Source organism: Cherax quadricarinatus, chromosome 30 (assembly GCF_038502225.1).
Source record: "Cherax quadricarinatus isolate ZL_2023a chromosome 30, ASM3850222v1, whole genome shotgun sequence".
Lineage (NCBI taxonomy): Eukaryota > Metazoa > Arthropoda > Malacostraca > Decapoda > Parastacidae > Cherax > Cherax quadricarinatus.
Genome location: NC_091321.1, coordinates 28,463,545 through 28,480,292, shown reverse-complemented (window position 1 = coordinate 28,480,292; position 16,748 = coordinate 28,463,545). Strand labels below are relative to the sequence as shown.

Genomic DNA, 16,748 nt, shown 5'->3' with positions numbered 1-16,748 from the left:
CCAATAAATTCGGAGTGCTAACATTGAAAATGTAGGTCAATACTTGGACAGTTTAAGGGTTAATCTTAAGTGTATCTTTACACATACTTAGTATACTGTTACATGTAATATACAGTAGGTGAGTTTTTATTGCAGATAATTTTTTTTTTCACTTTACACTGTCTACCACTGAGGTAGGGTGACCCAAAATAGAAGAAATGCTTTCATAAAGATTTTCTTTTTAAATTTAGTAATTATACAGGAGATGGAATTACTAACTCTCTGCTCCCGGCATTTTAGTCACCTTTTACGACACATGGTTTACAGAGGAAGGATTCTTCTCCACTTCCCCATGGAGTTTTCAGTTGTAATTACTATAATTATTATTACTTTTCACTTGACTATCACCAATTCCTTGCACTGAATTTTGTCCTTGTGTCTCTCACTGTACCACACACAGCTGTATTGTTCACTCAAAAGAAATCAGAGAAAAAAGGCTTGTAAAGCTTCTAGGAAATTTCTGTTGTGTAATGTCAGTAATTTTATCATTGGCTATAATTTTAATAATTAAATAGTTTTCATTCTCACTTTTCAGGCTGTGATATTGCCTTGCATGTAGGAGAGTACCTGGGTAAAGCACTGGGCTCCAGATTTGGTAATGGAGACATTAATGTCTTGAAGGAGATGGTGGCTGCTGGATTCCTTGGTCAGTAGTACAGTACATTCTTTTATCATAGTGTGTACTAACTAGCCCACGAGAAACATTGCTTTTATTTAGAACAAGGATGGTCGTGAGACATTGAACTACATATATGCTTCTGCAGAGGAAGTTAGAAACTATATAGGCTTCTTTACTTGGGCATTGGAGGGAGATTAGATTTTTTTATATAAAATTTTAAATACTGTACTTTATTAGAGAGAGACTAGAGTTTTTAAAATGTTTAATATTAGAGAGGGAATGTAGATATATGGGAGAAAATGTTCAGTAGTTATAAAATGAAAGCGGTAATGGCATTGTGAAGAGAAAATGAATTAAGGGGTAAAGCCATTGAATTTTGATAAGAAATGTTGAAAATTATTTAATTAAAAAAATAGTAAAAATACAGTTTTGGCAGCATTTATGTATATATGATATAAATCCCAGTATTATGTTCATTTGTTATTAATGTAAAATATATACACTTGCTATTTTCTGAGAGAGTGTCATGTATGTGATAATTTTCATTTTTTATATAATTACAATTAATTCGACTGATTTCAGATGTAATTAATTTGATATATTGCATTTATAACTAATATGACCCACTGCAATAGTAATTAGACTTATAATTAACACTTTCTAATCTGTGACATACTTTTAATAAAGGTAAGTTTTTTGCCACCTCGGGTACAAAAAAAATCCCCTCAGAACCATCCCAACAGGACCCAGCCTAAGAGGTAACAGGTATGAACTGAGACAAAAGTAATTACCTTTAACTCTTAAGCTGTGTAAGTAACCAGTCTATGAACAATATACTAGGTGCTACAAAAAAGTTCCCGGACTGCTGCGAAAAAAATGTATACGGTAGATCATTATATTAAACGGTAGTTATGTTCCTGAAAATGCCGTGTTAGGTAAAACCTAGCCAAGCACATAAGGAAACTAGAGAAAGTGTGAAGGTTTGCAACAAGACTAGTCTTGGAGCTAAGGGACATGTCCTACGAGGAGAGATTAAGGGAAATCGACCTGACGACAATGGAGGACAGGAGAGTGTAATATTACAGGGTTTAAGTTGTTCCATGTGGATAGATGTAATGGAAAGGAGGGAGGAGTTGCATTATATGTTTGAGAAAATATTAATTGTTGCATAAAAACAGGTATAAAAATAGATGGAATAGTAACAGAATCTGTTTGGGTAGAGTTTGTAGAAAGTCAAGAAAAACTAATTTTAGGTGTAATATACCGACCTCCAGGCTTGGATCATGATAGAGGGAGACTTCTTTGGGACGAAATTGTTAGGGCTTCTAAACACAATAACATAGTAATAGTAGGGGGTTTTAACTTGAGTCAAATTGACTGGAATTCTTTGACCGGTAATCTGGAGTCCAGTGACTTTATGGAAACAGTTGAGGATTGTATTCTGAAGCAGTGCGTAACAGAGCCTACCAGGGGTAATTATTTGCTCGACCTAGTCTTGTCAAATAAGGAAACACTTGTAAGTAATCTGGAGATCACTGAAGAGCTTGGCGCAAGTGATCACAAATCTATTACGAGTGACATGAGCAAATTTGCTGATGATACAAAGATAGGCTGTATGATTCATTCTGAGGAGGATAGCAATGAACTCCAGGGGGATTTGGACAAATTTATTTCTTGGTCTGAAAAATGGCAGATGAAGTTCAATGTGGATAAGTGTAAGGTACTAGTCCTTGGTAATGAAAATAACCCTTGAAGCTATAAACTAGGTGAAGTAGAGCTTGATCATACAGAATGTGAAAAAGACTATGGAGTCATGGTAAGCAGAAATCTAAAGCCAAGACAGCAGTGCCTAAGTGTGCACAACAAGACTAACAGATTACTTTGATTTATCTCAAGAAGTATAAGTAACAGAAGTCCAAAAGTTATTTTACAGCTCTATACATCACTAGTGAGGCCTCGTTTAGATTATGCCGCTCAGTTTTGGTCTCCTTACTACAGGACGGATATAGACTCATTGGAGAACATACAGAGAAGAATGACTCAAGTGATTTACTGTGTAAGGAATCTCCCGTATGAAGATAGACTTAAAACCTTAAATCTCCACTCTCTGGAGAGATGTAGAATAAGGGGAGATATCATTGAAGTGTATAAGTGGATGACTGGCATTAACAAAGGAGATATTAACTCTTTGGGGGTCGCCAGGCCCTCTCAGAGACTTATTAACTCTTTGGGGGTCGCCAGGCCCTCTCAGAGACTTGTTCTCAGGGTCGCCAAAATTTAAAAAAAAAAAAAAATTCTTATGAAAAGATAGAGAATCTTTTCCCGATCATAATGACACCAAAAGTATGAAATTTGATGGAACACTTACGGAATTATGCTCTCGTGAAATTAGTGGTCTCAACGATGTTTACGCATCGGCGATTTTGCCCACTTTGAGCCCTATTTTCGGCCAATTCCACTGTACTAGTCAACAAAAATCATAACTATTTCGCTAGAACTCCGTTTTTTTCTATCGAATGAGTACAAGAAACCACCCATTTACCTATTTCAACTATCCAATAAAGTGGTCAGAATTTAGCAATTTTGCCAATTTCACACAAATTTCAAAAGATGCCAATTTCCAAATAGGGTCCAGAATAAACAAGAAAGACATTCCTGGCACAAAAATAACATATCCTCTGTTCATTAGTCACGTCCCCAGGCCCCTCTTACATTTCTTTTGCTTTCCACTTCGAATTTTTATTCTCACAAAAATAATAACATTTACTGTTATGCAGACTACTGCATTAGTGTAGAAATGGTATAAATAATATCGGCGCACTTGTGAAAGAATATTAGACTCGCCAATTGATGTGTATTGGACGCTTAGCATGATTTGTTTACTTTTGAACTTTGGTAAAAATTGAACATTTCTGCTACTTTGAGCTCAATTTCAAGGTACTTTTCATTGTAAAACCAGTCAAAATCATCTAAATTTCTGTAATATGTGTTCCATTCTATAAAATGAGACCAGGAAAACTAGAATACAACAATAAATACCATACGAAAATACAGTGCAAAGTCGCTGTTTTAAACCAAAAACACGGTCAAAGTTTTTTTTTTTCTCATTATGCACTGTGTGCTGCAGGATTTTTTTTATACTGCGCACACTGACCACATAGACCCATTCTTTCATATGTAGGACTACCAGCTTTCTCTTGCTAGATTTGAGGGCGCTAGAATTTATGCGTATAGCACGTAAGCCGTACTAGTATGGCCGAAACCCCGAAAGGGTTAATAAAGTACTGAGGGTGTCGAACTAGGTAAGAACCAGGAATAATGGATTTAAGATGGATAAATTTAGATTTAGAAAGGACATAGGTAAGTACTGGTTTTCTAACAGAGTTGTGGATGCGTGGAACAATCTTCCCAGTAGGGTGATCCAGACTAGGACTTTGGGCAGCTTTAAAAAGAGATTGGACAAATATATGAGTGGGAAGGGCTGGGTTTGATTTGTGTCATTGGGTACGGGAGTAACTTCTTGGGTAGCTTTGGGTAGAGGTCATTTTGATAAGGCCCTGCCTCGTATGGGCCAGTAGTCCTTCTGCAGTGTTCCTCCATTCTTATGTTCTTATATGATAACGACAAAATACTGATAGGAATCAACAAGGTGGACAGAGACAGGATGTTCCAGAGATGGGACACAGCAACAATGGGTCACAGTTGGAAGTTGAAGACTCAGATGAATCATAGAGATGTTAGGAAGTACATATTTCTTCAGTCACAGAGTTGTCAGGAAGTGGAATAGTCTGGGAAATGATGCAGTGGAGGCAGGATCCATACATAGCTTTAAGAAGAGGTATGATAAAGCTCATGGAGCAGAAAGAATGATGTAGTAGCGACCAGTGAAGAGGCGGGGTCAAGAGCTGTGACTCGGCCCCTGCAACCACAGCTAGATGAGCGTGTGCATGCATGCACACACACGCTATCCCAACATAATCCACACTTACAGTCCCCAGCCTACACTATGCTATAAAATCCCGCAGCACACTACCAGGTCCCCCACCCTCACAGACCCCCTAGAACACGAGTGTTAGAGAGGAAACTGAAGGTATGGTACACCAGCACTGATGGAATAATGAATGAGTGGGAGGAGTGGCACGAAAGAGTCAGAGGCATCACTAGACATCATAGGTTTCACGGAAACCAAGCTCACAGGAATGATAACAGATGCCTTCTTTCCAGTGGGATATCGGATTCTGAGGAAAGACAGAGGGAACAGAGGGGTTGGAGGAGTGGCACTGCTCATCAAAACCCGATGGGATTTTGATGAGCTGGAGAGAGGAGAAGCAAGAGATTACATAATAGGAATGCTTCAGTCTTGAGGTCCCAAGGTGGTAATTGCAGTGATGTATGACCCACCACAGAACAACAGGAGGCCAAGGCAAGAGTATGATAAAAGTAATAGAGCGATGGTTGACACACGGGCTGAAGTGGCCAGAAGGGCTTATGCAAGCAGGGCAAAGCTGCTGATTATGGGTGATTTCAACCACAAGGAAATTGACTGGGAGAACCTAGTCACATGGGGGCCCAGAAACATGGGGAGCTAAGATGGTGGAGGTGGTACTGGAAAACCTCATGTACCAACACGTAAACACGTAAGGGACACTACAAAAAGAGAGAGGAGAGGATGAACCAGCAAGATTGGACCTAGACCTAGTATTCACCTCGAGTAGTGCTGATAATGAGGACTTCACACATGAAAGACCCCTTGGGGCCAGTGATCATGTGGTTCTGAGCTTTGAATGCATAGTAGAGTTATAAGTGGAGAGGGAAGCAGGAACAGCAGGGCGAATGAAGCCAAACTACAAGAAAGGGGACTACACAGGCATGAAGAAATTCCTGCACAGAGAACTGGCAGGGAAGTCAGTAAACGAGATGATGGAATATGTGGCAACAATATGCAAGGAAGCTGAGGAGAGGTTTGTGCCTAAGGGTAACAAATGACGAGAAAGCCAGGATGAGCCCTTGGTTCACCCAAAGGTGTAGAGAGGCCAAATCCAAGTGTGCTAGAGAATGGAAGAAGTATGAAAGGCAAAGGACCCAGGAGAATAAGGAGAGAAGTCGCAGAGCCAGAAATGAATACAGTGGACCCCCGGCATACGATATTAATCCGTTCCTGAGAGCTCATCGTATGCCGAAATTATCGTAAGGCGAATTAATTTTCCCCATAAGAAATAATGGAAGCAATAGAATACATGACACATACCTTTAATGAAGATCTGGTGATGATTGATGGGATGGGAGGAGGGAAGAGTGTCGAAGTTGTTATTGTTTAGAAGGGGAATCCCCTTCCATTAGGACTTGAGGTAGCAAGTCCTTTTCCGGGGTTACTTCCCTTCTTCTTTTAATGCCACTAGGACCAGCTTGAGAGTCAGTGGACTTCTGTCGCACAAATCTGTCCATAGAGGCCTGTACCTCTTGTTCCTTTATGACTTTCCTAAAGTGGCTCACAACATTGTCATTGTAATGGTCACCAGCACGGCTTGCAATAGCTGTGTGAGGGTGATTTTCATCCATAAAGGTTTTCACCTTTGTCCACATTGTACACATTTCTTTAATCTTTGAAGTAGGCAACTTCATCAATTCCTCTATCCCATCCTCTGAAGCAGTTTCCTCAGGTCTGGCCTCTTCCTGTTGAAGATGATCTAGCAGCTCATCAGTGGTTAGTTCTTCATTGTCCTCCTCCACCAACTCTTCCACATCCTCCCCACGAACCTCCAACCCCAAGGACTTCCCCAATGCCACAATGGATTCCTCAACTGGCATATGATTCCCAGGGTTAGCATCAAATCCTTCAAAATCCCTTTTGTCTACACATTCTGGCCACAGTTTCTTCCAAGCAGAGCTCAAGGTCCTCTTAGTTATTCCCTCCTAAGCCTTACCTATAAGGTTTATACAATTGAGGATATGAAAGTGATCCTTCCAAAACTTTTAGAGTCAATTCAGTGTCTGTGGTCACTTCAAAGCACTTTTGAAACAGCTTTTGTGTACAGTTTCTTGAAGTTGGAAATGACCTGCTGGTCCATGGGCTGCAGGAGAAGAGTGGTATTAGGAGGCAAAAACTTGACCTTAATGAAGCTCATGTCCCCAGAAAGTTGCTCTGCCAAGTCTGTAGGATGACCAGGGGCATTGTCTAATACCAGGAGGCACTTGAGGTCTAATTTCTTTTCAATTAGGTAATTTTTCACATTGGGGGCAAATGCATGGTGTAACCAGTCATAGAAAAAGTCCCTAGTGACCCATGCCTTACTGTTTGCCCTCCACAGCACACACAAATTAGCCTTGAGGACATTGTTTTGCCTGAACGCTCTGGGAGTTTGAGTGATACACCAATAAAGGCTTCACTTTGTAATCACCATTAGCATTGGCACACATCAGAAGAGTAAGTCTGTCTTTGATAGGCTTATGTCCTGGGAGTGCCTTTTCCTCCTGAGTAATGTAGGTCCAGCTTGGCAATTTCTTCCAAAACAGGCCTTAAATTAAACACTTGTTCAGGTTTAAATTCTTCACTGTCTATGTAATCCTTGAATTCCTTCACATATTTTTCAGCTGCTTTTTGGTCCGAACTGGCAGCCTCACCATGCCTAATCACACTATGTATGCCACTACGATTCTTAACCCTTTGATTGTCGCGGCTGTATATATACGTCTTACGCGGTACCGTGTTTGACGTATACCTGGAGAGAGTTCCGGGGGTCAACGCCCCCGCGGCCCGGTCTGTGGCCAGGCCTCCTAGTGGATCAGAGCCTGATCAACCAGGCTGTTGCTGCTGGCTGCACGCAAACCAACGTACAAGCCACAGCCCGGCTGATCCGGAACTGACTTTAGGTGCTTGTCCAGTGCCAGCTTGAAGACTGCCAGGGGTCTGTTGGTAATCCCCCTTATGTGTGCTGGGAGGCAGTTGAACAGTCTCGGGCCCCTGACACTTATTGTATGGTCTCTTAACGTGCTAGTGACACCCCTGCTTTTCATTGGGGGGATGGTGCATCGTCTGCCAAGTCTTTTGCTTTCGTAGTGAGTGATTTTCGTGTGCAAGTTCGGTACTAGTCCCTCTAGGATTTTCCAGGTGTATATAATCATGTATCTCTCCCTCCTGCGTTCCAGGGAATACAGGTATAGGAACCTCAAGCGCTCCCAATAATTGAGGTGTTTTATCTCCGTTATGCGCGCCGTGAAAGTTCTCTGTACATTTTCTAGGTCGGCAATTTCACCTGCCTTGAAAGGTGCTGTTAGTGTGCAGCAATATTCCAGCCTAGATAGAACAAGTGACCTGAAGAGTGTCATCATAGGCTTGGCCTCCCTAGTTTTGAAGGTTCTCATTATCCATCCTGTCATTTTTCTAGCAGATGCGATTGATACAATGTTATGGTCCTTGAAGGTGAGATCCTCCGACATGATCACTCCCAGGTCTTTGACGTTGGTGTTTCGCTCTATTTTGTATATATATACTCATAAATTCTAGCGGCTTCAAATCAAGCAGGAGAAAGCTGGTAGGCCCATATGTGAGAGAATGGGTCTGTGTGGTCAGTGTGCACCATATAAAAAAATCCTGGAGCACGCAGTGCATAATGGGAAAAAAAAAACTCCGACTATTTTTTTTTAATTAAAATGCCGACTTTGTGGTCTATTTTCGTATAGTATTTATGATTGTATTCTCGTTTTCTTGGTCTCATTTGATAGAATGGAAAGCATATTATAGAAATAGAGGAGATTTTGATTGATTTTACTATAACAAGAACCTGGAAATGGAGCTCAAAGTAAGGGAAATGTTTGATTTTTGCCAATGTTCAAAAGTAAACAAATGATGTCATTGTCCAATAAATGTCCAACTAGCCATTCTAATATGCAGTCATGCAGTCATGAATGGGTTGATGTTATTTATACAATTATTACAGTATTGCAGTAGTCTGCATAATAGTAAGTCTTCTATTTTTTGTTTGAATAAAAATTCAAAATAGAAAACAAGAGTAATATCAGAGGGGCCTGGAGACATGACTGATGAACAAAGAAAATGTTATTTTAGAGCCAGGAATGTCTGCATTGTTCATTCTGGACCTTATTTTGAAATTGTCATATTTTTTAATTTTCGTGAAATTGGCCAAATTGCAAATTTCTGACCACATTATTGGGTAGTTGAAATTGGTAAATGGGCAGTTTCTTGTACTCAATCGATAGAAAAAAATGGAGTTCTAAAGAAATAGCTATGAGTTTGGTCAACTGGAATAACGGAATTAGCCAAAAATAGGGCTCAAAGTGGCCGAAATTGCCGATTTGTAAATATCGCCAAGGTCACTAACTTCGCGAGACAGTAATTCCGTCAGTTTTCTATCAATTTTTTTTTTTTTGGTGTCACTACAATTGGGAAAAGATTCTCTATCATTTCATAAGAAAAAGTAATTTTTTTTTTTTTTTTTTTTTTTTTTTTTTTTTTTTTTTTTTTTTTTTTTTTTTTTTTTTTTTTTTAAATTTTGCAACACCCGGAGACACCTCAGGATTGGGGGTTGCGACAGTCAAGGGGTTAAATCTTTCAAACCAACCTTTGCTGGCCTTAAATTCACTGACATTACCACTAGTTGCAGGCATTTTTTCAATTAAATCTTCATGCAACTTCTTAGCCTTTTCACACATATGATCACTTGAGAGATGCTATCTCCTGCTATCTGTTTTTCATTTATCCACACCAATAAGTCTCTCAACATCTTCTAACACTTGCGATCTCTGTTTCAAAAACAGACATGCACCTTTTGCAAGAACAGCTTCCTTGATTGCCGTGTTCTTGGCCACTATAGTAGCGATGGTTGATTGGGGTTTGGTATACAACCTGGCCAGCTCCGACACACGCACTCCACTTTCGTACTTTGCAATTATCTCTTTCTTCATTTCCATAGTAATTAGCACCCTTTTTCCTGCAGGCTTGGCACTAGTAGCTTTCTTGGAGCCCATGGTGACTTATTTTGCAGAAACAAGCACCAAAAACGCTGTGATAATATGGAATGTACCAAATGTATGCTTAAGATGCGAGCACACTGGCACGCACGGGGCAGTTCAGGCCACACGGGGACGCGTCCCGGACGAATCGCGTGTGGCGGGTTTTTTAACATGTGGCGAGGCAAAATTTTTACGTTAAAATGTATCGTATACCGGATTTAACGCACGCCGATGCCATCGTATGCAGGGGGTCCACTGTATGCACAGGTAAGAAGGGAGGCAAGAGTAGTAGGTTCATAGACAGCAACCACCCAGGGAGGTACTACCGTCCTGCCAAGTGGGTGTGAAACGAAAGCCTGTAATTGTTTTACATGATAGTAGGATTGCTGGTGTCTTTTGTCTGTCTCATAAATATGCAAGATTACAGGTACGTCTTGCTACTTCTACTTACACTTAGGTCACACTACACATACATGTACACGTTTATTTATACACACTCATCTGAGTTTTCTTTCATTTTATCTTAATAGTTCTTGGTCTTATTACTTTTCCTTTTATATCCATGGGGAAGTGGAATAAGAATCTTTCCTCTCTAAGCCATGCGTGTTGTAAAAATCAACTAAAATGCCGGGAACAATGGGCTAGTAACCCCTTTTCCTGTAATAATTACTAAAAAGAATAAGAAGAAACTTGTCAATTGATGAGGAAGTGATGATTGTGGATGTTATGAATGAGAAGAAACTGGATGTCCTGGCTTTAAGTGAAACAAAACTGAAGGGGGTGGGAGAGTTTCAGTGGAGAGGAATAAATGGGATTAGGTCAGGGGTTTCAAATAGAGTTAGAGCTAAAGAAGGAGTAGCAATAATGTTGCAGGATAAGTTTTGGCAGGAAAAGAGGGACTATAAATGTATTATTTCAAGGATTATGTGGAGTAAAATAAAGGTTGGATGTGAAAAGTGGGTTATAGTAAGCGTATATTCACCTGGAGAAGAGAGAAGTGTAGAGGAGAGAGAGAGATTTTGAGAAATGTTGAGTGAATGCGTGGGGAGTTTTGAACCAAGTGTGAAAGCAATGTTGGATGGGGATTTCAATGCTAAAGTGGGCAAAAATGTTGTGGAGGGAGTAGTAGGTAAATTTGGGGTGCCAGGGATAAATGAAAATGGGGAGCCTTTAATTGAGCTATGTGTAGGAAGAGGTATGGTAATAAGTAATACATTTTATGAAGAAGAGGATAAATAAATATACAAGGTATGATATAGCACGTAATGAAAGTAGTTAGATTATGTATTGGTGGATAAAAGGTTGATGGGTAGGCTCCAGGATGTACACGGTTATAGAGGGGCAACTGATATATCGGATCATCATTATTTAGTTGTAGCTACAGTAAGAGGTAGATGGGAAAAGAGGAAAATGGCAACAACAAGTAAGAGGGAGGTGAAAGTGTATAAACTAAGGGAGGAGGAAGTTCAGGTTAGATATAAGCAACTGTTGGCAGAAAGGTGGGCTGGTGTATGAGTAGTGGGGGGTTGAGGAGAGTTGGAATAGATTTAAAAATGCAGTATTAGAATGTGGGGCAGAAGTTTGTGTTTATAGGAGGGTGGGTGCAGGAGGAAAGAGGAGTGATTGGTGGAATGATGAAGTAATGGGTGTGATAAAAGAGAAGAAGTTAGCTTATGAGAGGTTTTTACAAAGCAGAAGTGTTATAAGAAGAGTAGAGTATATGGAGAGTAAAAGAAAGGTGAAGAGAGTGATGAGAGAGTGCAAAAGGAGAGGCACTGTCAAGAAATTTTTATGAAAATAAGAAAAAATTCTGGAGTTAATCAAGTTAACTCTTAAATGGTCCAAACTTATACATACATTTTTTCAACATCTGAAAGTATGTAAAAAAATGTAGATCTTCTTTCTTGTTTTACATTTGAAAATGTGTAAAAAAAACTTTTATCTACATTTTTTTTTTGTTATATTTGAAAATACGTAAGTAAAAAAAAGGCAGATCTACTTTTGGAGCACTACGGATTTGAACGTCGATCTGTTTGGACCGTTTAAGGGTTAAGAAAGCCTAGGGAACGAATGGATTTGTCGGTTAAAAACAGAGTAGGGGAGTTAGTAGATGGGGAGATGGAGGTTTTGGGTAGATGGCGAGAATATTTTGAGGAACTTTTAAATGTCGAGAAAGCAAGGGAGGTGGTAATTTCATGCACTGGCCAGGGAGGTATACCATCATTTAGGAGTGAAGAAGAACAGGATGTGAGTGTGGGGGAGGTGCATGAGGCATTACGTAGAATGAAAGGGGGTAAAGCAGCCGGGGGGGATATAGTGTTGGAGTGGTTGGTATTTTTGTTTAATAAATGTATGAAAGAGGGGAAGGTACCTAGGGATTGGCAGAGAGCATGTATAGTCCCTTTATATAAAGGGAAGGGGGACAAAAGAGATTGTAAAAATTATAGAGGAATAAGTTTACTGAGTATACCAGGAAAAGTGTATGGTAGGGTTATAATTGAAAGAATTAGAGGTAAGACAGAATGTAGGATTGCAGATGAACAGGGAGGTTTTAGAGTGGGTAGGGGATGTGTAGATCAAGTGTTTACATTGAAGCATATATGTTAACAGTATTTAGATAAAGGTAGGGAAGTTTTTATTGCATTTGTGGATTTAAAAAAGGCATATGATAGAGTGGATAGGGGAGCAATGTGGCAGATGTTGCAAGTATATAGAATAGGTGGTAACTTACTAAATGCTGTAAAGAGTTTTTATGAGGATAGTGAGGCTCAGGTTAGGGTGTGTAGAAGAGAGGGAGACTACTTCCTGGTAAAAGTAGGTCTTAGACAGGGATGTGTAATGTCACCATGGTTGTTTAATATATTTATAGATGGGGTTGTAAAAGAGGTAAATGCTAGGGTGTTCGGGAGAGGGGTGGGATTAAATTATGGGGAATCAAATGCAAAATGGGAATTGACAGTTGCTTTTTGCTGATGATACTGTGCTTATGAGTGATTCTAAAGAAAAATTGTGAACGTTAGTGGACGAGTTTGGGAGTGTGTGTAAAGGTAGAAAGTTGAAAGTGAACATAGAAAAGAGTAAGGTGATGAGGGTATCAAATGATTTAGATAAAGAAAAATTGTTTATCAAATTGGGGAGGAGTAGTATGGAAGAAGTGAATGTTTTCAGATACTTGGGAGTTGACTTGTCGGCGGATGGATTTATGAAGGATGAGGTTAATCATAGAATTGATGAGGGAAAAAAGGCGAGTGGTGCGTTGAGGTATATGTGGAGACAAAAAATGTTATCTACGGAGGCAAAGAAGGGAATGTATGAAAGTATAGTAGTACCAACACTCTTATATGGGTGTGAAGCTTGGGTTGTAAATGCAGCGGCGAGGAGGCGGTTGGAGACAATAGAGATGTCCTGTCTAAGGGCAATGTGTGGTGTAAATATTATGCAGAAAATTCGGAGTGTTGAAATTAGGAGAAGGTGAGGAGTTAATAAAAGTATTAGTCAGAGGGCTGAAGAGAGGAGGTTGATGTGGTTTGGTCATTTAGAGAGAATGGATCAAAGTAGAATGACACGGAGAGTGTTTAAATCTGTAGGGGAAGGAAGGCGGGGTAGGGGTCGTCCTCAAAAAGGTTGGAAGGAAGGGGTAAGGGAGGTTTTGTGGGCGAGGGGCTTGGACTTCCAGCAGGTGTGAGTGAGCGTGTTCAATAGGAGTGAATGGAGACGAATGGTCTTTGGGACCTGACGATCTGTTGGAGTGTGAGCAGGGTAATATTTAGTGAAGGGATTCAGGGAAACCGGTTATTTTTATATAGCCGGACTTGAATCCTGGAAATGGGAAGTACAGTGTCTGCTCTCTAAAGGAGAGGTTTGGGATATTGGCAGTTTGGTGGGATGTGTTGTGTATCTTTATACGTATGTACTTCTAAACTGTTGTATTCTGAGCACCTCTGCAAAAACAGTGATTATGTGTGAGTAAGGTGAAAGTGTTGAAAGATGATGAAAGTATTTTCTTTTTGGGGATTTTCTTTCTTTTTGGGTCACCCTACCTCGGTAGGAGACGGCCGAATTGTTAAAAAAAAAAGGGGGGAGGCCCAATGACAGTACAAAAATGACATAGCAGCAAAAGCCAAATCTGACTCAAAGCTGTTGTACACCAACATTCAAGGACCAGGTAATCAGGTCGAGGAAGAAAGGAGGGGAGATCAAAAGAAACGACAGTGATTTATGTGAGGAGCTCAACATGAGATTCAAAGAAGTGTTCACAGAGGAGACTCCAGAAAGACCTAGAAGTGGGGTACACCATCAAGTGTTGGACACAATACATACAGCCGGGGAAGAAGTAAAGAGGCTGGTAAGCAAGCTAGATACCTCAAAGGCGATGGGGCCAGATAACATCTCTCCATGGGTCCTGAGAGAGGGAACAGAGGCAGTGTGTGTACCACTAATAACAATCTTCAACACGTCTATTGAAACAGGACGACTACCTGAGGTATGCAAGACAGTAAATGTAGTTCCAATTTTTAAAAAAGGAGACAGACACAAAGCATTGAACTACAGACCAGTGTCACTGACATGTATAATATGCAAAGTCATGGAGAAAAGTGGTGGAGCACCTAGAAAGGAATGAGCTTATCAATGACAGCCAGCATGGTTTCAGGGACAGGAAATCCCGTGTCACAAACCTACTGGAGTTCTATGATAGGGTGACAGCAGTAGATTGCATTTTATTGGACTGTAAGAAGGCATTTGACACAGTTCCACACAAGAGATTAGTGCAAAAGCTGGAAGACCAGGCAGGGATAACAGGGAAGGCACTGCATTGGCTCAGGGAATACCTGTAAGGAAGACAACAGTGACTCATGGTACATGGCAAGGTGTCAGAGTTGCCGCCTGTGGCAAGCGAGATTCCACAGGGATCAGTCCTAGGATGGGTGCTGTTTCTGGTATTTGTGAATGACATGACAGAAGGAATAGACTTTGAAGTGTCCCTGTTTGCAGATGATGTGAAGTTGATAAGAATTCAGTCGGATGAGGACTAGGCGTTCTGAACTACAAGGGATCTGGACAGGCTACAGGCCTGGTCCAGCAACTTGCTCCTGGAGTTCAACCCCACCAAGTGCAAAGTCATGAATATTGGGGAAAGGCAAAGAAGACCACAGATGGAGTACAGTCTAGGGGGGCCAGAGACTACAAACCACACTCATGGAAAAGGATCTTGGGGTGAGTATAACATCGGGCATCACTCCTGAGGCGCACATCAACGAAATAGCTGCTGCAGCATATGGGCGCCTAGGAAACCTAAGAACAGCATTCCGACATCTTAATGAGGAATCGTTCAGGAACCTGTACACTGTGTACATTAGGCCCATATTGGAGTATACAGCACCAGATTGGAATCCACGCCTAGCCAGGCACGTAAGGAAATTAGAGAAACTGCAAAGGTTTACAACAAGACTAGTCCTGCAGCTAAAGGGTATATCTTGCAAGGAGAGGTTAAGGGAAATTGACCTGACAACACTGGAGGACAGGAGAGAGAGGGGGATATGATAACAACATAAATTGTGAGGAATCAACAAGATGGACAGACAGGATGTTCAGAGATGGGACACAGCAACAGGGGGGTCACAGTTGGAAGTTGAAGACTTAGATGACTCACAGGGATGTTAGGAAGTATTTCTTCAGTCACAGAGTTGTCAGGAAGTGGAAGGGAAGCTATGTAGTGGAGGTAGGAGCCATACATAGCTTTAAGAAGAGGTATGATAAAGCTCATGGAGCAGGAAGAGTGACCCAGTGGTGGCCAGTGAACAGGCGGGGCCAGGAGCTGTGAATTGACCCCTGCAACCACAACTAGGTGAGTACACACACACACACACACACAGACACACACACAGACACACACACAGACACACACACAGACACACACACAGACACACACACAGACACACACACAGACACACACACACACACACACACACACACACAGACACACACACACACACACACACACAGACACACACACACACAGACACACACACAGACACACACACAGACACACACACACACACACACACACACACACACACACACACACACACACACACACACACAGACACACACACAGACACACACACAGACACACACACAGACACACACACAGACACACACACAGACACACACACAGACACACACACAGACACACACACAGACACACACACAGACACACACACAGACACACACACAGACACACACACAGACACACACACAGACACACACAGACACACACACACAGACACACACACACAGACACACACACACAGACACACACACACAGACACACACACAGACACACACACACAGACACACACACACAGACACACACACAGACACACACACAGACACACACACACACACACACACACACACACACACACACACACACACAGACACACACACACACACACACACACACACACACACACACACACACACACACACACAGACACACACACACACACACACACACACACACACACACACACACACACACACACACACACACACACACACACACACACACACACACACACACACACACACACACACACACACACACTCTCTCTCTCTCTCTCTCTCTTATACACTTATACTCTCACTCACTGTTCTTTCAAAGATTCCACTATGTTGCCCACAAAATTGCAACAAAGCAATATGACAAAAAAATGCCTGTCGGACCTCAGTGCTATGACTGACCACACTGAAACTCATCACGCTACTTCATAAAGGACTGTACCGCACAATGTGATTCGTGTTGCTGCTGTGCTTCACCCAGGAAGCATGTGGATATGCGAGTCAGGGAACTTTTTGTTAACATCTCATACTTTTATTTCTAAATATTGTGCTATCAAATTTGCCTTTTGCTAGTATGTTTCCTGCTGTCATTTTAAGTCTCATCTGTGTTGATTGAAGTAAAAAAGGGGATTAGAAAGGCTAAACTCAACTATGAAATTAAGATTGCTGATAAATCAAATAATAATAATAATAATATCTTTATTTACTACAAGTACATGTACAAGGTATACAGTCCTAGCTGACAACAATGACATACTACTATAGAAACTCCCTTGTT

At 41.0% G+C, this 16,748-nt stretch overlaps 1 protein-coding gene across 1 annotated transcript in view; it reads left to right on the top strand.

Moving 5' to 3' along the window:
- Mtpalpha (monolysocardiolipin acyltransferase Mtpalpha) overlaps positions 1-16,748 on the top strand; it is a 52,146-nt gene that overhangs the window by 22,377 nt on the left and 13,021 nt on the right. Inside the window, exon 5 of the mRNA XM_053781734.2 lies at positions 575-685. Within this exon, the coding sequence (XP_053637709.2) occupies positions 575-685 (111 nt within the window). The remainder of the gene's footprint in view (positions 1-574; positions 686-16,748) is intronic.